The 22,891-nt window shown below is 39.3% G+C and overlaps 2 protein-coding genes across 6 annotated transcripts in view; one reads left to right on the forward strand and one right to left on the reverse strand.

Annotated features, from left to right (window-relative positions):
• rbks (ribokinase) overlaps nt 1-12,809 on the forward strand; it is a 43,702-nt gene extending 30,893 nt beyond the window's left edge. For all 5 annotated transcript variants that reach the window (XM_084381910.1, XM_084381909.1, XM_084381911.1 and 2 more), the window contains 2 exons: nt 3,063-3,251; nt 11,972-12,809. In XM_084381910.1, the coding sequence (XP_084238036.1) occupies nt 3,063-3,251; nt 11,972-12,145 (363 nt within the window). In that variant the 3' untranslated portion in view covers nt 12,146-12,809. The remainder of the gene's footprint in view (nt 1-3,062; nt 3,252-11,971) is intronic.
• Nucleotides 12,390-14,720, reverse strand: mrpl33 (mitochondrial ribosomal protein L33). Its single transcript, XM_084381913.1, has 4 exons — nt 14,598-14,720; nt 14,211-14,229; nt 13,981-14,087; nt 12,390-12,894 (listed from the first exon to the last, which is right to left on the reverse strand). Exons 1-4 carry the CDS (start codon nt 14,617-14,619, stop codon nt 12,845-12,847), a joined length of 198 nt encoding a protein of 65 aa, XP_084238039.1. The 5' UTR covers nt 14,620-14,720; the 3' UTR covers nt 12,390-12,844.
• Nucleotides 14,721-22,891: the final 8,171 nt, after the last annotated feature.

Below are 22,891 nucleotides of genomic sequence, written 5' to 3' on the forward strand. Positions count from 1 at the left end.
AGATCACAAAAGCATGGAGGGGGGATCAGATCCTCAGACCCCTGTTCACGCTAGCGTGAGCTGCGCCGTGACCCTCCCATGTGGGGTTAGAGCTGGCACACATTCTCTGCTGTGTGTGCGCGTTGTGTGTTTGTGTGTGGTCTCACTGTACCATGCTTAGGCTAAGGGTAGAGGGGTTGGGGGTAGGTGGGGGGCTTAAGGATGACAAAGTGCAGGCCCACTTTGATCCTCAGCCCACATGCTACGCTGAAGTGCTTTCTAGTTGGGGAACTTATCTTTGATGTCCACCTGAGGAGCTCACGTGCCAACATGGATCCACATTTTTATCATCCACAGATCTGAAGGGGATCTCATGATAGCAGCACAACATAACCAGAAATGTATTGTGAGTTTTTTAATGCCTGTATGTTTTCCATCCTGCTGCTATTTCTGGTGAGGCAAGGTGATTATATAGTGCTGTCGAAATTTACTACAGCAAATTAAAGTGGAAGTCCACCCTAAGATCCTTTTTTGTAGTTACGAACACTGTTTGTCACTTTACAGGTTTTTTAACACTTAAAGTAGGATAAAAGTTGAAGAAATTATTGCAATACAGTGATTGAATACTTGATGACAATGACAAGTGAATAACAAGCAAACTTGAGTCAACGTCCATGCAAGTTTGCAATGAGTTTGAGAACAAAAACAACAAACGAAACACACAATTTCATACATTACCTGGAACAGAAATAGATTAACCAAATTTTAAGCAATGTCTTTAATTGAAAGTCAACTGCGTTAACAAATGATTTCTCGTTAGAAAACAGTTTTAACTACTGACATGATTTATGTTCGATGCAAAATCAGAGTAAGCTACGTTAGGAGTTAAAAGAGCAGATAAAGTGAACACAAGTTACTTGAATGATAAACTAAATAACACAAAGTAATGAATTCATTCTGATTACAGCGCTTCTGTCTGTTGCCATTCAACAAAATCCAACCTATATTTAGGCTACTAAATGGCTGACATTACAAGTATTTGTAATATGTGACAAGACACTTTCTGATGTATTTGACGGTTAATACAATTTTCATTGGTTAAATTCTTAACTCCCATTCATCGTTTAATGATTAAGCATTAGCATTCCTAATTGAGTCTGTGTGGAGGGCTATGTCCATCAGCCTGTGTGTGGAGGTGTGTAAGGATTAAAGGAATAGTTCACTCTAGAACGAAATTCAGTCATTATCGACTCACCCTCATGCTGATGAGAAGTCCGGTGTAGTTTCTTACTCCTCAAAGTGCAGCTGGAGACCTGCGGGGGTACCGTCCTGCAGCAATAATCCATATAACAGGCATCAATTGTGCCCGAGACGAAGAGGTCCATAAAACTACACAAAAACTTTGTAATATTCCTCCATACTGCTCGTCCACTGCAATCCAAGTGTCCTGAAGTGGCGACATCCAGAGTTTACTCGAAACGACGTCATTTAGTACATTTTTACAGCCTAAACAGTCACTATGCTATATCTGCCTGGAGGCACGCTTACACGAGTCTCCCTCACAGCTGATTGCACTACGGAAGCCACGCCAAACTACTTTTGTTGGTTGATATATCGGTCCCAAAAATAATTGCTATAAACGATATTATTGTCCCTTTCAGACCATTTTATGCCATTGATATCATGATAATGTAATAGTATAATAATGTTCACAGTTTCAAAGAGCAATACACTTATTTTGTAATAATATTCAAACATTGAAATTGGAATGTAAAATAAATGAAATATCCAAGATAAACAAAACAAATATAATAAAACCACACAACACAAGCAATAAATGATATAGTATCTCAGGCTCTGTCAACAAAAATTGCACTTAAATTAAAAGTAAACATTTGGCACAGGGGCATAGTCACTAATTCCTTAACATTCTTCTTGTTCTTCTTGTTCTTGTTCTTGTTCTTGTTCTTCTTGTTCTTCTTCTTCTATATTTTGAGGAATTTAGTGTTTTGGACTCGTTTGTAAGGAAAGCATTCTTTGTTTAAAGAAAAGAATTTAGCAAGTCAGTTTAGGACACTTGAAGCTCGTGAAAATGCAGCCAAAGGCTGTTTTGGCTGTGGATGGGGTGGATTGCCGGCCAAGCAGGTCTGTTCAAGTAATTTTAGTCAATAAAAACTGGCATGAATAGTAGAAATATTTAAAGTGAAAAAAAAAAAGTAGAATTTTGATACAGTATGTGATAGTATTTAATCCCCTAAGGATTGGTGTCACATGCATTTCTCTCTAAAGCCTCAGTTATGGTTGCAGATCATCCTCCAGCTGCCTTTAAACACCAGAGAATAATGTTGTGGCTCATCTGTATCGTGGGTGCCACTCACTCTGTAGAGAGCTGCTGTGGTTCTGATTTCCCTTGAAGTTCCCCAAACATCAGCTGTGGAGTCCTGCTCTGTCACTGTTTACTCATTTTGGAGCCAGATGAAGCAGCGTCGTCAGAGGATCTACTCTTTGAAAACGCTTGGCCCACAGACTGCTGACGGATCCAGCAAATCCTTAACAGACTGAATGTGTTTTGTGAGCCTGTCTGACCACGGTCAGTGTGTAATTAAGAGCTGACTCATCCCAAAACTGTTAATATGAAACAGTAAAGTATAGCAAGTAAGCAAAAACCTCGTAAAACGCTACTAATTAGGGCCATATTAAATGGTTATGATGTACTGAAGTGTTTTCAGACAAAACAGGCTTTGTATTTTGATTCTTTTTAAAAGGCAAAAGCTTGAGGCATTGATATGTCACGTTACACACAGTCCTTGGGTTTTTGCCTTGGGGATTTTCCATAATGCAGTTCCTTATTTATCCTCCCAGTATCCCACACTGGAGCTGGTTTTGCCCCATCTTTAATTTTAATTCCTAACCTCTGATTAGCTTGGCTCCCTGACCTAGAAAAGAAAAATAAACTGGTTTAGAAAAAATAGTGTCCTAGTATCATCTGATGCTAAATGATTGTGTTACGTATGTGATTATACAGTGATTACACAGTGGTGAATGTTTTACCTCTGCTCCTCTGATACTGTGTCTCCATACAGGCTGAGCTGCTGACTGGTTCCTCAGTAGCTAATGTGGAGGAAGCACACAGGGCCGGTCAGGAGCTGCTGAAGCGAGGCTGTGGGTCAGTCATCGTCACTCTGGGACCCCTAGGCTGTGTGGTGCTCAAGGCACAGGAGTCTTTCTCAAAACATGTTCCAACTCCTGCGGTGACAGCAGTGGACACCACGGTAAGCATGACACATATATACTATATATATATTTGTGTACTCTATTCATTGTTTTTTTGCTGTTATTTGTCCACAAAATGGCAAAAGATAGGAAAAAAAACAAGCATCACAATTCAAAAGCCCAAATTACTGTAAATTCTATACAGAAATGCATGTTTCCCAGAGGATAAATCCTTCTGACATTGATAGTCCCCTGACTTTTCTTGTAGCGCCACCTTGAGTTTGACATTTGTATCTTTTCTCTAGTTTTTTAAATGGATTTCCATATATTTTGGTATAGACGTTCATGTTCACCTCAGGATGGATTGTCAGGACTTTGCTGATCCATCTGGTCAAATTTTGAATTTGTCCAATACTTTGGTATGGAGCTGTCACCATGTGTTGATGAATTAATCAAGAGAAAATAAATCAGCCAACCATTTTGATAATTTATAAATTATTATAGTCATTTGTCAAGCTAAAATACCATACAATTCCTTGTTTTGGGATTTGCTTTTTTCTTTATTATAAGCTAGGACAGCTGTAACATGGGTGAGTGATGTCATGTGTGCACATGTGCATGTACCCAGACTAGTATATCATTCTTTATATTAAAATTGTAATCCTGGTGGTAATCCTCTTTTTACGAAGTGTATCTGTGATCAAATTTTTTTTTTTTCAGTAACTTTACCAGAATACAGTTACCTTTTTTTAATATCCTGATTATATGATCCCATTACATGTATTCCATTACTCACCAAGCCTGCTTTTTACCTTGGAGGGCCAAAACTGAAACATAATGGCGGGGCTCCGGCCAAAAGCAAGCACCTGTTGTATTGCATTGATGAAATGCAAAATGGTACTACGATCCCAAGTTCCCTAAATGGACTAACTTCCTGCACAAAGTGTCATTCTGCCCGTCGTGCTGAGATTATGATTACTTTTATCTTGCAAAAACTAAAACAAGCATGAACAGCTATTTATATTATGATTTTTTTAAATGATTTTTTTTATTTTATTTCCACAGAAGCTTAAACAAGGATGTGTGTGTGTGTGTGTTAATAGTATTTTTACTATTTTATATATTTCGAAAAATATGCTAAATAATTTTGAGATGCGAATGAAATTAAAGCAAGGGTTGTTTCTTGGTTGAAGAAATGCTTTATTACATTTTTACAAAATGTTTTTTTGTCCTGATAGACATGAAACTTGAAATATTGAAATATATATATTACTATATATTTAATAACACTGATATAGTAGAATTCAATACCATAATTAAGCAACTGAACACAGTGTACCATCAGATTTCATACCTAAACATACCTTGAAACCAGAATTCACTGAGACTGAGAAGAAAGTGACAGCACGCTCCATATTAGTGAAAAGGAAAAATATTTTAACATGGAAATGTAAACCAGCCCACTCCACACAGCATAGGCACTGACAGGAATTTCTTATAAAAGTGTTCTTTACAGTAATAACCGAGGAACAAATATTTGTCACCGGAAATCCTCTGTTCCATAACAAATCATCGTCACACGTAACTTCTCACCCGCCCATTCATCACAGTCCAATGAACTCCTGCTACTCTGAGCTCCAGTGGAGCTACAGATCTGCCTGTTGCTCAAGTGGAACACTTTAAGATCAGTGGGGATGTGGTGACCAGCGGCTGTTTCCCCTCCCTGATTCTAATCTTTTAAAGAGGCCAGCGCCGCTTGACTCATTTCACACCGGCCTCTGTGGCTTGTTTTCGTCACAAGAGCCTCGGCTATATGCTTGCGTTTCCTGTCTCTGAGCTGTTTGTGCGGCATGTTTTCTACTGTGCAAATACGTCATCGCACTGAGGTGTTAATCACCTCTTTGTGCGTACCCACTTTGATTAAAGCCTTTTAATTGTTTGTGTAATGGATTCTTCTACTAAGTAGTTCCCCTAGGTACTTTCATTATGCTATAATTTCCAAATGATGTTCATCATGCTGCACAGCAAGTGATGCAGTCATAGTTTTACATGAAACCCACATCAGATATTGTGGAACTGAGGAAAAAGCTTAGAAGAAAGGCAGTAAAACGTGAGTGTTGAGTGTGTGAGGCAGAGAGACAGGAGCAGCAGTGATACGGTGTGTTTTCAGGCACACTTGAAAAGACCTGCAGCTGAACTGAACAGCAGCCTTTGTCATTTTTGCACTTCAAGAACAAAGGTCTCGCTCTCTTGAACGCTGTGCGACCTCCTCCATGCCCACACATTTCCAAGCATACATGAATAACTTACCTTATTCACCAGCTTCAGCCCTCAGGAGAACTTACCCAGCACCCCTATTCTCCCCCCCTCCTCTCCCATGACTCACCTCTTGGGCCTGCATCAGTCAGCAGAAAGCTGTGGTCGGGCCTGCTGCATGTCCCCCCTTGCACACAGACACACGCTCTCTCACCCTACCTCCCCTTTTCTGTTCTTTGATAGGCCCATAAATTCTGGAGTGTTTAACTCTTTTGGACATCATAATCCCTCTTCCAGTAAGGCCTTTCTTTTTTTTTTTTTTCGCTGGCTAGAGGAAAAAACAACAGGTTGTTATCAAGATCATTATTCACTTCTCTGAGCCTGTTCTGGTAACCTCTTTGGTTATGATAACCTCGTGTTGTTACAGCTTTGATTATTGTATGTGTGTTTTCATCTCATTAGCAGTAGTGACAGAAATGTTTTTGAAAGACTGGCTCCGAGCTTGTCAACAGCAGGACTTCTTGCTAGGATTGGACTGTTAAATGAAGCTGCATTTCTCGACTGCGATTCGTTGATATCAACACAGTGAGTCACTTGCGGTTTCTCACTATTTTGGTGAGGCTGCTGTTCAGTTGTACACCACGGGTGCCACGACCAACAACTACCTTCTACCATTCTTATTTGGAGCATTTCATCACTTTGTTGCGACTTGTCCCAGAAGGAATATTTCTCTTTGGTTGATCTAGCTTGGTTAATGATCTGGCTGCTACAGCATGTAGCTTTCTGTTGACACTAGCTGAGTCAGGGTCGGGAATCTGGATGACAAAGCAAATCCACTCATCTACTGTGGATCTCCCCTATCCCTCCCCCTTCATCCATTTGGCTCTCTTTTGTCTTAAATTGAGTACAGGCTTCCCTCACTGAGATCAGAGTATTGGCTGTATGTGTGGACAGTTAGATGAGGCTGTAGCACACACACACAAACACACACTCAGTGCCTTCTAGCCCCAACAGGACTTGGGTGGCCTTGGTTTCCATTGCTCAGGGAGGTCCACTGTGTAGGGCGAAAGGTAGACAGAGCTGTCTAAACCAGACATTACAGCTGTATGGTGGGTCTGGACAGTCAAATTATTCCCAGTCTTCTCCTATGACTGGAGACATGTGAGGACCAATTGCACGATTCCTTCCTGGAAGCCAAAGGTAAGTGAATACCTCCTGAGCTGCACATTCCTCAGCCCTCCAAACTGTGGGTCAGCATGACACAATGAGAAAAACTGCCACATCACCATGTTCTAATGGACTGCACATGCCACAGCAGCTGCTGTTCAGCGGCCCAGATGTTAGGCCGGTCCTCTGCCAGCGCAGTCATGTCGCTCAGTGTTCCACACAAAAGAGTGAAAGAGGACTAAGACAAAGCAGTGCGGATGGATCAAAGATGTGAGAGGCCTAATTGGTCCAATTAAATGTGTTTCTGATCTCTGAATCTTCCTCCCCCGTTACTTCAAACAAGCCGACCCAGGCTGTTTGCGAGTCTTACTGGAAGCTTCCGGACGTGGAAGCCGATGTGAGTCATTGCTGCCCCTCAGTTGGTCTTCGCTCTCCCTGGGGTGCCTTTCATTGACAAAGGCCGACAGCTTCAGGAGTTAACGGCACACAGCTCCATCTGTCATATCAGGGTGGGAGTCAAGATTGCAGGAGGCCTCTGGGTGAGAAGTACAGTCACAGGTTCTGGAGGCTCAGGAGGTTGAGTGTGCGCAGCAGACTGTAACATGAATGATGTGCAGTGTGAAGCTCTTTATGAGATCTGCATTTTCTATAGGTTCTGTTTGTTTTTTGTTGTCTCTGGTGCTTAGCGCTCATTCTGCACTGCACTTTACAAAGATCACCTGTCAATCAAAGCGTGTGGGCGCTGCTGTTGTCTTTGTCCTTGGATTTTCTGTTGATGGACTTCTGAGTTTCTGTATGCGCGCCTTTGTTTGTCTGTACAGCCATGGCGGCTACTGCTGCTTGTGTTAAGTATTCGGTTTTTTTTTCTTCTATTTATTCTTAACACACACCACTCATGCTGCTGTCAGAAGCATTAAAAAAAAGGTCACTTCCCAGGATTTTATTCGGTGAAAGATTACCAGATACAGAAGTGTTTGCATCAGCCGATGGAAAGCTTTCAGTGGCTACAGGTTTGTCACTGTTCTGTTTAATCAACCGAAGATGAGTCACTTCAACGGAAAAGTATTTTAATCTTAATTGGGGGGGGGGGGGCGCTTTTGATGGATTTAATTAAACTCAACCTAAACTATAAACATTCAAGGGAGATGTTTGGAAGTAGTTTAATTCACACAAAGCAGACACGTTGCAGACACGGCTGCAAATAACAATTCATTGTGTTGCTGATTAATCTGACAGTCATCGTCATGATTAATCATTTAGTCTATAAGGTCAAAAAATTGTTAAATGCAAAAAATAATGTTCATCACAATTCCTCAGAACCCATAGGGAGGTCCCCAAGTTGCTTCATTTGTCCAACCACCAGTCCAAAAGACTCTTCAGTCACTGTCATAAATGATAAAGAAAAGCAAGCAGCAAATCCTTACATTTAAGAAGCTGGAACCAGCAAATACTTGACTTTTTTGCTTTAAAAATGACTGAAACGATTTAACATTTTTTTTTTAGATCAATCAATCATCTTATTGTAGCAGCTCTACCAGAGTGTGACACAAAACTCCAACTCAAACTGGAGAGAACTTCCTAAACCATACTTTGTTAATTTGGTAAGCTTCTCGCAGACATACCTGCCATCCTAATTTCTAACTTCAGTGTGAGCACCAGAGGAGAACAGGCAGAGGATCAACACAGAGATCAACACACAGCGGACGGAGCCGACCAGTAAGAGCATCAAGGCTCATCCGTGGCAAGCACTTGTGTCACTTGACTGACAGGCCTCGAGATCTAACCTTCACCAAACTGTGTTGAGGGCAGTGGTGGCGGGGCTGAAGGGGGTAGCGCTTGTCAGCCTGGTTGAACTTCATTCACTAGATCCAGTAGCGTCACATGCCAGTCTCAGGGAAGGGGGACGTTGTTAGTAAGACAGTAGGAAGGTTGATGGTGGCTCGTACAGTCTAGTGACCTCAGGTTTAGATTGGAACAGTGAAGTCCTGTTTCATTACTGCTTACTTAGATGTGGGCTGGCTTAATAGAAAATGAGAGTCCCTGCTATAATCAGTATTTTTAGTTTTTACATTAACAACGAGTGTTTTAGCATCTTTTAACTCTTTGTGTCGGTTTACAGCCCACAACTTCACTGTTAAGCTTCTGTCTTACTGCTTTCATAAGCATTATTTCCAGACAGCTGTTATTAGACTAAAACAAAGCTAAAAAGATGATATTGCCTATTATTTATTTTTTTATTTTTGTATCTTCTTTATGTAAAGTATATAGGCAACCTTGCTAACAAGTTCACCACATCAACTTAGAATATAGAGACATATAATAGACAAAAAAGACAAAAAGTGTTGTATAGGCAAAAATCAGGCTTTGCAGGTTTAACACATAACACATAACTCACATTTAACAAAGGAAACGCACTATTTTGGGGTATGAATTGTGTGAAATATTTATTGTTTATTCAGGATTAAAACATTTAAATTGGTTATGTAGACTCTTCTCACAGCTACGTTTTGCAGGAAATGAGCACGCAATGATTACAGCATACTTACTGCTCTGGACAGAAATGTAATGGTATGGTATGGAAGCAAAGACAGGACATTATAAGACATATATTTATAATTTTATATGATTAGATATAATACATTCCTAATTATATAGAATCTAATAACTACTGAATACTTGATGTTGAAATTTAAGTATCACTGGATTTATTCCGTTTAAATATTTTTACTTTGAAAACCATTTGTCTGAATTTGTTATTTCATTATTTTTTTTTTGTTTGTTTAAGTTCATGTTCAAGTTTGAATTTTAATTCACATTTTAGTACGATTCCAGTTTAAGGAATTTGATTTTTTTTTTTTTTTTTTTTTTGCACTTGAATTTATAGATCAACAAATGACTAATTGAGTCAAGGTCAACATATATTTTTTGAATGCTGGACACTTGAATATTATATCTGAGAATGTGAAACATATGTTTTCAGGCTTTTGAAATTGCACAACTTGAAATTACCTTCTCAACATTTCAAAGAGGGGAATTTAGGTTTTCAAAGTAAAAAAAATAAATATGCAGTCAAGAATACTGCCTTTTTTTTTGGTTTGTATGTTTTTGTTTGTTTGTTTGAATTTGGAAATCACCAATAACAGTGTTTGGTAGGGCCCGTACTATGACAGTCAGGTTATTTTTAATAGCCTCAAAATTCAAGAAATGTCATCATATGAAATTCTATAATTACATTAACACTGTGTCTCTTTTTTCCCACCCTGATTTAATAATAATTAATATTTTCATTCTATTGTTAAGAAGACATTAGTCAGATTTTAACTGTCACCACAAGTTTAGCCGTTAATACCAGTATTAGCTTTCAGAAACCTGTCTCAGCCTCACCCATTGTAGTCTGATCAGACAAAGGTGTTTGCTTGCAGGGATTTGGTCATAGATTAGTTGACTGTTGGTTGAAAACGTAAAAGAAAAACGAAGAGGCCTGTGCGAAAAAGAATGATATATCTCCATGACTCTAAAGACCAAAATGCTTTGTCTTCTATTACCTAATGTGGTTATTGAAACTGCCCCCTCACTGCACTGGGCTCCATTTGGTCATCAGTTCCCAAGCATCAACCCCCACTGAAGACCGGTACCACCATTTCAACCGCAACGTGTGAGCTGGGAGACGGGCCAGAGCTAAACCAGTGGGACTGCTTCACCAGAGCCTTGTTTCCAAACGCTGGCTGTGTTGTAGCCCAGCCCAGCTACCAGACAGGAGACATAAACACACCACGGCTTTAAAGATGGAAATCCACCCGGCCTGTGAAATGTTTGAGCTCTGATCTCACTCTTTCCAGCATCTCTCCAGTCCAGGAGTCACACCAGTGGCATGCACCGGGTGGGGTGGGGGAGGGGTGCAATAATGACCTTTCAAATGTCAAATCTGAACCTTTTTTTTCTGCCTACATTGCTCAAATCTATCATTGGGTTCATCAAAGAATGCTTTAGGTGCTTTGTGACAAAATCCATGTTGTCTGGGCTGTGCCCTCCAGCTGCCCCGGCTACTATAGCCCTCTCTGTTCCTGGTGTGCTGTCAGTCACAGGGCACAGCCTTATCTGCCCAGCTGGGAACAGGGTTGAGGTTAGGGGTTTTTTTTTTCACCCATGTCACTGAATCATCCCAGCACAACCGGCACATAAGGGTTACTTTGAGGTTGGAGGGTGCGGGTTGTTAGGAGGGGAGGGGGTTTACAGAGGTGCGCAGAGGAGAAAGAGTGCAATGAACTCTTTTGAGAGCCACAGTGATGAGTAATGGAGCACGCTTGTGAGAACCAGCGTCGGGGGGCCATTTGTGGTTAAACATGAGCGTGTCGCCACATACCATTGTGCCATTTCCCATCAGCAAGGCCTTCCACCCCCCGGCAGCCCGTTCCAGCCAACCCCCTCCAGGGCGTAGACGGCACATTCCATATCTATCAATAGATGAGGAGGAAAAATGGATGATTTATCTGTATAAAGATAGCCAAAACCAGAGCTGTTGGCAGTTATGGTGCAGCCATGTGTTATTCAGCTGACTTTGAAAGGCAATTGCTACATTTAGAGCAGTTTTTTTGTTTGTTTGCTTTTCAGTCTTTGATTAGAATGTTGTTTCAGAGAAAATTTCAAATTATGTCCTAAGTGGCAGTCTGTTTTCAAATCCATCAGTCACTTGAACAGATAATAATGCTCTTAATAATGCACACTAGGACTTATATATATGTACATATATATATATATATATATATATATATACACATATATGTGTATATATATATGTCAAAAATAATTGCTAAATGTTTTTTCCTATATTGTGCAGCCCTGATGCCATGCAAACATTTTACATTTAAGATGTTTTATGAGTCTATCAATCCAATTCATCACTCTGCAGGTGTAATGAAAAGGTATGTTTGACCATAATTAATGCCCATCATACTGATGTTTATCTGAAAGAGCTGACTGAGACATACTTGCACATCTTCAGTAACTCATTTAAAAGTAGTTGAGACTTCAGGCAGCAACACAAGACTTGAGAAACAGCTGACAAATGCCACAGCACCCTCTACTGTTGACACTTCATTGAATTAACCATCCCCTATTGTCATATAGTGTATGTTGTTCTACTCTTCAAAATGCAGAATCGAACATTTGAAACAATGACTCAGATCAGTCATACTGTTTGTACATGGATTCAACACTTGTTTTTTTAATGTTCCTCACATACACTCAACTTTATGATTCTGCTGAGTGGGCCCTGGGCTGTACAATTACACAGTGGACCTGTTTGAACCACAGGTGAAATTTAATAAAGCGTTTTTTTAATATTGTTTCTTCACAGGGTGCCGGAGACAGCTTCATTGGAGCACTGGCATTTTACATGGCTCATTATCCCACAATGCCTCTAGAGGAGATGGCCCGCAGAGCCAATCAGGTGGCAGGAGTGAGTGTACAGGCTGTAGGCACACAGACGTCTTACCCCTTCAGGAAGGAGCTACCAGCTGAACTGTTCTGAGAGCATAAGTCTTACTGACCTGTGATTACAACTTGTGAAATGAGCTGCTTTTAAAAAAAATGTAAAAACCCTGAGGATTGTTAACGATGTAACAGGTGTTACCTTGATACAAAGCTGGCTTTAACTCGACTGTCAATGTAATGGTTACATGAATAGGTTTATCTTCACATAGGCACAATCTACTAAGTGACCAGTATTCATTTTTGCAAATCTTACAGTTTAATAATTGATCTTAACACTGAGCTTGTACACCATAGAATTTATTTAATTCCCCCAAATAGATCATATTTCACAAATGGTTTAGTTACAGGCGCCCAATTGAAATATAAAGTTGCACTGAACCATAATCATTGACACTAGATTGAACTCTTTAATATTACTTTAACATGTTATTTCATGACTTAATCAAGACAGTTGTGGTGGCCCCAATAAATTACATGCAAACACATGAGTAGTAGTTTGCCTAAAAGGGTGGTGATAAAGAATTTCTTGAAGCTTGGTCGAGGTTTGCATCATGCTGAACTGGTGCACTGGAACGAGTAGAGGCCTTTTGACAGCTCCAAGAAGAAATCCTCTGAAAACATGTCAGTCAGACAAGCAGAAGTGTTGACTGATGAAACACCTTGTACAATCCATGACAATAAAAATAGTCTGTTTAAACCCAGCAGGTTTATGTTGTCCATAAATTTTGGTGCATTCTTAAATCGATCTGATCTTCTTCTTCTCGATGAACAGGACGTGCTTGTTCACTGCAAAGACAGAGCAGATTTTTAAAGAGAAGTCAGTGTCCAGAAGAAATAAAAAGAATGTTTTTTACAAACAATGTAAAGGAGAAAGGGTGACACAAGAAGAGCTTGAGCTTGTAGCTGATATGATTTAGACAGTCCCTTTTTGTAAGACTAATTTACTCCAATTGGTGTCAACAATTTGCTTACTTTAAGTAACTCCAAATGTTCATTTCACATGGCAGGTAATACATTTATCAAGGAGATCAATATATTTGCATTCACAAAGCCCCTATGAGCATGTATGAGTCATACAGTTACAGTGCAATATGATATTTCACCTGGAATCTTATGAAATTATAACAAATACATATACACACACTTCTGTACAGTTTTATGCTGTATGTTCAAATACCATTATAACCCGGCCGTACCAGATTCATGGTCCATGAAGATTAGCGCATATAGTTATCTACTTTAGTGGTTTGAATGCTGAATGTTTGAATGTGTTGTCTGATACAATTTAATATTACTAATAATACTACTTTTTAATCTAATGTCTGCCAGTTTGAAACCAGAAATAAGTCTGCCTTTATGGTTTCTTAACATCTTTGTGGAGGTTTTTGTCCCAGTCTTTGATCTAATTTGAATTATCTGGACTGAAACAGCTTCCTGCTACAATGCAGGTATATACAGGGGACGTTAAAACATTATCATCCTGGTACAGTTACCACACATATGTGTTTGTCCTCTCCCCCAGTATAGATAAAATGCACAGTATGGTGGTTTTTCCACCCTTTTACTTCTGGGACCCCTAAATCAACACAGATTCAACCACAGATGTGTGATAAGAATTCAGCTACAAGATGTTTGATCATGTGAAGTGTATGAAACCCGAGAACAAAGCTGTCATGCATTATGTCATAGTGGGACGTACAGATAGAATTATAGTTTGATTAAATGACTCCCCTTTTTTTCTGGGGACAACCTCGAACACCTTCAAGTACCTCTGGGGGTCCTGGGATGCCACTATGAGAATCACTGGCTCGATGCAGTGTGCATGTGTGAGTGTGGCATCTGCAGTGCAACAGCTGGTCAGTCATATCTTACCAAATGGATCATGTTTGCGCAGCACCAGTTTGTCTCTGAGACGGTTCCTCTTCGTGTTGAAGAAGTACCCTGTCCCTGCAGCGCTCACCATCTGCACCAGGATGGTCCTGATGGAAAACAACATGAGTGAGCATCACAGTGATTGCATTTCTGCCTGTTCATGGCATTTGGTATTATTTTTGCTGGAGATACACCTTTCCATTTTTATCATTCTAGTAGCTTCCACTTACTTTGATTTTGCCTTGGCCACTGGGAAATGAAGAAGAGCAGAGGATTCATGCTTAGTATTGTAGCCAGTAACGTGTGAGTATATTTATGTGGGGAAAAAAGGTATATCTAAACATGCTAACAGTTTGTTAGCACTAGCTAAATCTAACCGCAGAATAAACAACAATAAAAGCTAAACGCAACAGCATGTGGAACATATTATGTTAAAAGTGACACCAACATGTAAACAGTTAAAACCCAGGTAGAAAAGTGATGTGATAAAGCAAAGCAAAGTGATAAACAATGTAGCGTGCTAAGATAAAGCTAGCAAACTGCTACGTCTGAGACAACCCTGCATATGCACGTACCCGACGCTTCCAATAACTACATACAGTGATTAATATACTCACAATTGACGGTGGTAAGAAACATTTTGTTGACTTAAAACCACAACCACACGGCAGTATTAGAGCATAACAACGTTAGCCAAGGTAAGTCACATTGAGAAGTCTGTACGTCCGGTTTACCAAGCACTTCCGGGTCCCCTTAAAGGAGCCGTTCACCTGAAATAAGGTATTAGGATAATAAGACTAAGTGTTAGTTATGAACCATAAATCACAAAGAACATGATGCCTGCATAAGAAAGCTTAGACGATTGTCAATAAGGAACAACCAGCAGACAAAAATCAGATTAAAACACTATACAGTACACATGGGCAGATGTAAACACACAACATGATCAGGCTGTAGAGCAAGGTCTTAAACAAAAAACAAAACAAAACAACAAATAAGTATGTGAACAGGGTATGAGCAAAGTCATTTCCTTAGGATTATTAGATAATGTGGATCATAATGAGATATTTGTGAGCAGTGACTCTGGATTTCATCAGACTGCAGTGTATCATTCCCTCCGCTGAGAGGGTGATTGGCTGCTGTCTGCCATCCCTCCACGACCTGCATGCCTCCAGGGCCCTGGGGTGGGCAGGTAGAATTGTGGCCGACCCCTCCCACCCTGGATATAAGCTCTGTGAACCACTCCCCTCCGGCATCCATCAGGACCAAAACCTCAAGGCACAAACTCAGTTTCTTCTCGACTGCAGTTGGCCTCACAAACAATGCCCGGGTCCCCCACTGACACCGACACTGAAAAAAAATGACTCCTACCTCTTACACCATAGAGTCACGTTGCACTAATGAGAGACATGTGACTACATATCTCTCTCACTTTGTTGTCACTTATGGTTCTGTCTGTCCCACCTGTCTCTATTTGTTGTCTATTTATTGTTTTTTGTTTATTGTTTACTGTATGGCACACGCACCTTCGAGACCAAAACAAATTCCTTGTATGTGAAAACCTACTTGGCAATAAAACTTTCTGATTCTGATTCTGTATTTCTGTCTTCCAGTACACATATTGGGTGTAGACAGGTAAAAATGAATGGCAGTTGTGCATAAAATTGGTAAATGTTACCTTTATCCTCATATTTTCCTTAGCTTATCTTTTCCTTTATGGTAGCTTAGTCTTCATTATTATAATTCTATTAAATTTTCTTTTTTTTCTTTTTTTTTTGCTTTGTCTCGTTTCATCCTTTTCTGTAAAGATATTTTTGCTCAAGGAATGCATTCACCAACTCATGGTCAGTGTCCTGATTGAAGTCTCAATTATCCTTTAAGGTCGTTTTGCAAAGGAACATGGAAGTAGTCACTTGAAAGGACGTCATATTGAGCAAAAGTTTTGTGTTTATCCAACAATCTCCTTCTCCGAAAGGTCATTACAAGGTCCTGTTGCTCATCTCCAACCAAAACCTGTCTCACTCCAAAATAGTGCATAACTCACTTGTACCATCTGGATGTACAATTCAGCATAGTCATTGTACATTTTTGGTGAATTGAATACATTCTAGCGTTTAAAGGGGACTGGAACTGGTCTGTGCAATCCTTTAATGTGATTATCTCATTGCAGGCCAATTGAGACAATGAAATGTGTGATTGGTTTGACAGTGGAACATTTCAGAAATTATCTTAAATTCACATCCTTTCTGACCACAGATAAATATTCAGCATCTGCCTGCTTCTTGCTCTTGGGCCTTGTGAATGGCGGGGAGACTTGGCAGGTTTTGTGTGTTGTGTGTGTCATTAAAGGCACTTAAGGTCTGGGCTGAGAACATAAAGAAGACCACAATGATGATTGAGAGTGGAGGAGGAGATTTATTTTTGTTTTTGTACAGCCAGTTATACCTGTTGAATAGTCTGTTCTGTCTGAGAGACTATGGAGCATCTCCATTTTTATCCTGCCATTGTCTGAATGAATGTAGTCTGTCTCTATTGGGCCAAGGGGAACTGAGTTCTTCCACTACATGTTTTCTTGTTTTTTTGCAGTAAGAGGTTGCCATGAGAGCAAATGAGCATCTCTAAAGAATTTCTGACCAAAATACGACTGTCAAATACAATTGCAGTGGATGCAGTCATGCAATAATTGTCCCTTTGATATCTAGCAGATAGTCTCAAAGCCGTCTTTGTCAGTTCCAAAGTCTTCACGACTGTGATTTTCTTCTGAAAGAATGATTCTCACATCTCTTTCTCCATGTGCTGAGGCTATTTTTGTTTTACATAGAGTTTTATAATTGACTTTGCTTCATCTCATTTCACTTCATTAATTTCTATTTAGTCCCATGAATAAGCACAATAATTAAAGCCATCTTGGAGAAGTTTGCAATGTTGCTTGTTGTTGCTAATCATCATGTCTCTGGCCTCGGGGAAGCAGCTCATATTTCATGAATGGGACATGGAGAAAAAGATACTATCTGGAATGTCCCAAAACATTAGCGAAAGCCTTTTCTTCCTCAAAGTTCTCAGGCAGATGAATGGGTTAACAATGTCATCATGGAAGTCCCCTTAACTCCTCACAAAGTAGTAACTTAATAGCCTTTTGTGCGGTGGCAGTAAACACTGGTGTAATGAGGATTTAGACAAGTATTTTGTCATTTTGTATGACTACACGGAAATGGCAGTGGTTTCCATAAATGGGCATGCTCATAAGAGGCATGAGAGTTACATTACTAATTACTGGTTTCACTCTCATGACGTTTTACTGCTCTGTTTGTATAATACAGGTAGTCACTTCTGTGCTACATACGTGACAGAAAAACAGTACGTCTGGTTACTTGTAGTCATGAACTGAGGTAATAGGATGGATAATGGGTACAGAAATGGTCATTACCAGCGTTCAGTAGTAAGCCCAGAGGTGGTTACAGTACAAATAATCAATATTCAGATGCATAAGACACACCTACTGGGATTGTTTTGACATACTGACATCATGATAGTTTTGTAACTTTCTGTCTTCTGTATCATTTGTTATAAACTAGTGGCAGAAGATTTATTAGATCTTTTACTTAATTGACCAGAATAAAAGTACTAATGGCACAATGTCAAGATACTCCTGTGTAAGTATTTTTTTACAAGAAAAAGTATGTAAGTATTATCATCAAAATGTACTTAAAATATAAAAGGAGTAATATTTACTATGCAGTGTCACAATATACTATACAGTATATTATGCTATTGGGTTATTGTTGCTGTGGCTTCAACAAATAAGGAGCATTTTAATATTGTAGCAACCACAGTTTAGTGGTTTTATTTATTGTTGCAATGCATCATAATCCATATACTCATTATATCATATTGGATGCTCATAGAATGTATTTTTTTTTTTTTTTTATCTAAATCTGAAAGTAAGTAAACATTACTTACCATTACTTTTCATTACTTTTAAAAATCTAACACTAGTTTCAGTTTGTCATTATGCTAAAAAGGTATGGTAAACATTTTATTGTGTCTATACCTAATCTTCCCCACCAAGCTCAAAATTGTACTAATTTCCAAAGATTAAGAAAAAGAAATCATAGAGTATTAATAAACTTAATTAATTAATTGAAATTAAATTAGTAAACTGTCCAGTTACAGTTTACTAGCTGTACCTTTTTTATCACACTATTGTACATGATGATCTTAATGTTCACAGCCAGGTCATTCTGGTGGAGAAAACCAAATCCCATTTGCTTTTAAGTTATTCAGTTTTTAGCCATGCTTTTTTCCTTAGCCTAGCGTGGCTCTCGGGTTAGCATTGATCTGTTGGTTGGTCAGTCTGTCAGTCCATTCCTTTGATCCAGATTTAAATATTTCAACAACTTTTGGATTGGTTGATCTGAAATTTCGTAGAAACACTCACGGAAGAAAGCTTGTAAACTTGAAGATCCCCTGATGTTTTATATAGTGCCACGATGAGGTTGAATTTGTCAGTGAAATGTCTTGTCAACTATTGAAAAGGTTGCCATTAGATTTGGTACAGACACTCACGTCCATCTCAGGATGAATAGCAATGGCTCTGGTGTCCCTTGCTTTTCAGCATTTCAATTCACTTTAATTCATTTATTTTCAATTTGTCCCATATTTTGGTTTGTGACAGAATTCTTGCAAATCCAATGAAATTCCCATCAGCCTCAGCTTTACTTTGTGTTTAGTGTTAAATAGCAAATTTTAGCTTTTACGTACGTTAGCTTTTAAAATATTAAACCTTCTAAACATCAGCATGTTGCATGCTGTGATCATGTAAGCATATTTTAAATGGACTTGACCGTTCAAAACGCTTTACAACAGTTGTCACATTCACCCATTCACACACTGTTGGCAGAGGCTGCCATGCAAGGTGCCAACCTGCTCATCGGGAGCAATTTAGGGTTTAGTATCTCGCGCAAGGATAATTCGACATGTAGCCTGGGATTCCAGCAACCTTTTGATTGCTGGACGACCTGCTCTGCCTCCTGAGCTACAGCCACTGACTTTAGCATTTAGCTCAATGCATGGCCTGCCAAGGCTTCTCGAATGACTATAGACAGTGTTGCTTGCCCAGAAACCTATACAACATCAATCTGCTTTCAAAAAGATGTCTGCAGGAACTTTCATAGAAAGTGAAAAGTTCCTTATAGCTGAATTTGATTCTGGCTACAAAAGCGATATCTTGCTAGCGGTATCTTGCTAGCATGTGCATTTGCGCTGGAAAAGCCAGAGGCACTTTTAATACTGTTTTTTCTTTTGTAAGCACAGCTGTTTGTATGTATGATTGATAACTGTAACATGATGATGGCGAAACAAAGTAAAATTTGTTTGAGCACCGTACCACCAGACTACACAGTAGCTTCTTTCCTCAGGCTGTGACACTTGTCAGTTCATCCTTAGCACATCACCATAAAAATGTTAATGAATTTTTACGACTTACCACACCTGGATAAATCAAAATATTACCTGGTGGCAGGAATTAAAAATAACTGTAATGACTATATAGAAATAGCCAATCTTCTCACTGATGATCTCATTTCCTTATGTAAGTCATATAGAGATATCACTATTAAACTGAGACTGTTTCATAACCAGTTAAAAGTTTCTTGAAATATGCTTAACTTCCCCCACTTGTTATTTCTCAGAAAGATTATGAGGACATGGCCTCATTGTCCCTGGTTGCATGGCCCTGTTTCAGTGCTTTGTGGATTATATTTCTGTTTTGAATTTGCAATTCACTTGGACAAGCTGTATAATACAATAATATAATATAATTTTAAGGTTCAATCTCACTGAAATTATTATAAAAACAGGAGATGGCATGGCTCTGAAATCAATGAGAGCCCTTCAACTACCTCTCGACTATCCAGTGTATTTTGGTCTGCATGTCGTCACTCAGGAAGAACAATGCCTGAGTCTGCTGGAGTAACAATGATGGCTTATTTTCCTGCAGAGCTTCTTTTCATCAAAAAAAGGAGATCCAGTGTGTATGCGACATTGAGGTCCCCGTAGTGCACAGATTACATGAAAACAAAATGTATTAAGTGAACATGTACTAATAAGCCTAAATGGAGCTGTATGATAAACCTCAGAGGGGGAAAGCCATGCATTAAAGCGGAAATGAGCATGAATGTTATTGGACAGGCCGAGGAGCGCTGTAACCAGGCAGGGAGCAGCTGTCAGGATGTGAGTGGAGGAGCTTGCGTCACTGAGGGATAATTCTGAGAAGGAGGCTGAGACCACTAGCTCCAGCTTCAGCTCTCCTCCTCCTCCTCCTCCACCACCCCACCCACTCAGCACTCTCCACAGCCACTCCGGACGTTAGCTACTCTTTCCTTCTCCCACTTTATCGCACTTACACTCTTCACTCCATCTCACATGGTGTTCCTTTTCATTTATGACCTATTATTTCCCAGCTTCTGTATCACTGAGGAACTAATATCTATTTTAGATACTTGAATTCATATCCTTATCCGAAGTCCTTATCCGAAGGTATGGTTCAGTGGAGCAATAATCAAATTTGTTCATGAGTGCATAAAAAGGCAAGCACTGTGAGCTTAAAAGATGTTTTAATATACAGTGTCTATAAAAAGTATTCACCTCTTGGATGTTTTCCCCTTTGATTACTTTTATAAATGGAATCATGGTCAATATAATTTGTATAATATAAAAAATGTACAAAAAAACCCTCTTTTAGGTCAAAGTGAAAACAGATTTCTACAATGTAATGTCAATTAATTAATAATATATAATATACAATATCATTCTGTAAATGCTGAAAATAAGCCATAGTTACTTTCCAATACTGTGTATCTTAATTTTTTTTTTCCACTTTTAGGCTTTAAAGGAGACATATTAAGCTTTAATTTGGTTTACCACTAGAGTAGGTTTACATGTTTCAGTACTCAGAAGACACATCAGTTTTCTCATATGCCATTTCCCCACCAGCATGTTTGGCGTGCAAAACCAAGCCACGCTGATTTGCTTTCCCATCATCAGTTTTACTGGGCTGAGTTGAGCCGAGCCACACCTGCTCCGGAGTGAGGCCGAGCTGGGCCTTCCCCGCTTCCAAGTGGGCCGTCTCGCGACTGCAGCCAACCCGTGATAAGCACCTGTCTCCCTCTAAAATCGTTACTCAACTCATGTCCTGTCTCAAATCCTGAGAGAAAGACATTTTTAAAAGTCATGTGTGTTCAGCTCACAGTACTGTTGTAGCCTCTAACTGAATCTCTTAGGTTTCTCTCGTCCTGTTTGTACTTGCAAACATCTGCTGTGTTTTAGTGTTTCGTCGTCAAACATCAGACTACATATTTGTGACCCGTTTTAAAGATTTAAGTCTTTAATAGGAATGACTGGGCTTGTGGCTACGGCATGGTTGTTTTTGGTAATTTCTTGGGATTTGTTGACAGTTTCAGCCTTATTCTTTAAATGTCAAGTTAGTATTTCAAAGTGCTATATCGTAGGAATCTGGATTTGCTTCAGTTTCTTGAAGACATTATAGCTCTCATCCAAGAGGCTACTTCATTTCTAACTAACTGGTTGGGTCAATGACTCACATGTGACCCTAACGACTCTGAAACTCAGTTCATGTGTGACCTTAACTCTGTAAGGTTTCACACCCACACAGGGTTCAAGCCTTCAATTCCCCTCCAGTTAGTTAGAACACGTTGAGCAAGTCTCATCTCTGCTTAGTAGTTTTGATGTTGACTCAATCACTCACTAGCTTCGCAGTCGCTCCTTCAAACACTTACTCACCTATCCACTTACTCACTTGCTCAGTCTGTCTCCCTTGCTCACTCATATATTTACTTGGTCAGTCATAGATTTTTATACTTTGACAGACTGTCATACTGCCCTATTTACTGTTGGACTGAAAAAAAAATGAAGCTAAGGAAAACAACCTATGATTGGTAAATAAAAAGCTGAATTAGGCCAACCTACAACTTCCTGTCAATGAGCAGGTGAAAACTAATATATAATTGATAATTTACATCTTATGACATCAACATTTGTTATGTACATTAGAGCAGAATCAGAACAGAGCCTGGCTGATATATCCGTCGGCTGATATTATCAGACAATACTGGCCTATGACAGATGTATCAGTAAAAGATTCTTGGGATAATTTAGAATTATTAAGTTCACAGTGAACTTTACTGTTTCGGCGCAAAAACTGTGTGTACATCAGCTGCTATATCAGTATTAGAATGTTTTAGTTCCTAACATCGGTATATTCAAACACAGAATGTTAGAATAATTTTTTCTGATTACTGGACTAATGTTAGTGCACTATTCACTGTCGTTCTAGCTCTGTCTTGGTCTCCGCTAACTCCTGTGTATTTAGCTCCACTATTTCACCATTCAGTCTCTAACATTATCTGTTTGCCATTTAGTCAGACTAGTAGAGGGTATTATCTGAACTTTTAATTGTGGAAATCATCTGTCAGCAGCTGCTGGAGGTAAAGTTGATGAAGAGGGAACTAAAACAGCTGAGCTATGGGCCATAAAACCAAAACAATTAGCTAAAAGACACTAAAACCCTCTTTAGAGCTGAGAGTTGGATGATAAAGATCTCTAGGTTATTCAGTAGCATCAACACCATTCACATTGCACATAGTCCTTTGTTCCATTGGTAATATACAAATATTGAGTGCAGCTTTAAGATAATCAATACACAAGATCAAGGGACCCATCTTAATAAGAAAATGGCGAAATAGAAATACTGTTTACTCTACATTGCACATCTGACATACTCATTGATGTAGTGTCTAAGTCTTATTTAATTAACAACCAGAGCACTTGCTGATAAAGTGTATGTTTCCCACTGTTGATTGCGTCTACTATTATTAATATTTTAAACAGCAGC

The sequence above is a fragment of the Pagrus pagrus genome, assembly GCF_965226575.1.
Source record: "Pagrus pagrus genome assembly, chromosome: 18".
NCBI lineage: Eukaryota > Metazoa > Chordata > Actinopteri > Spariformes > Sparidae > Pagrus > Pagrus pagrus.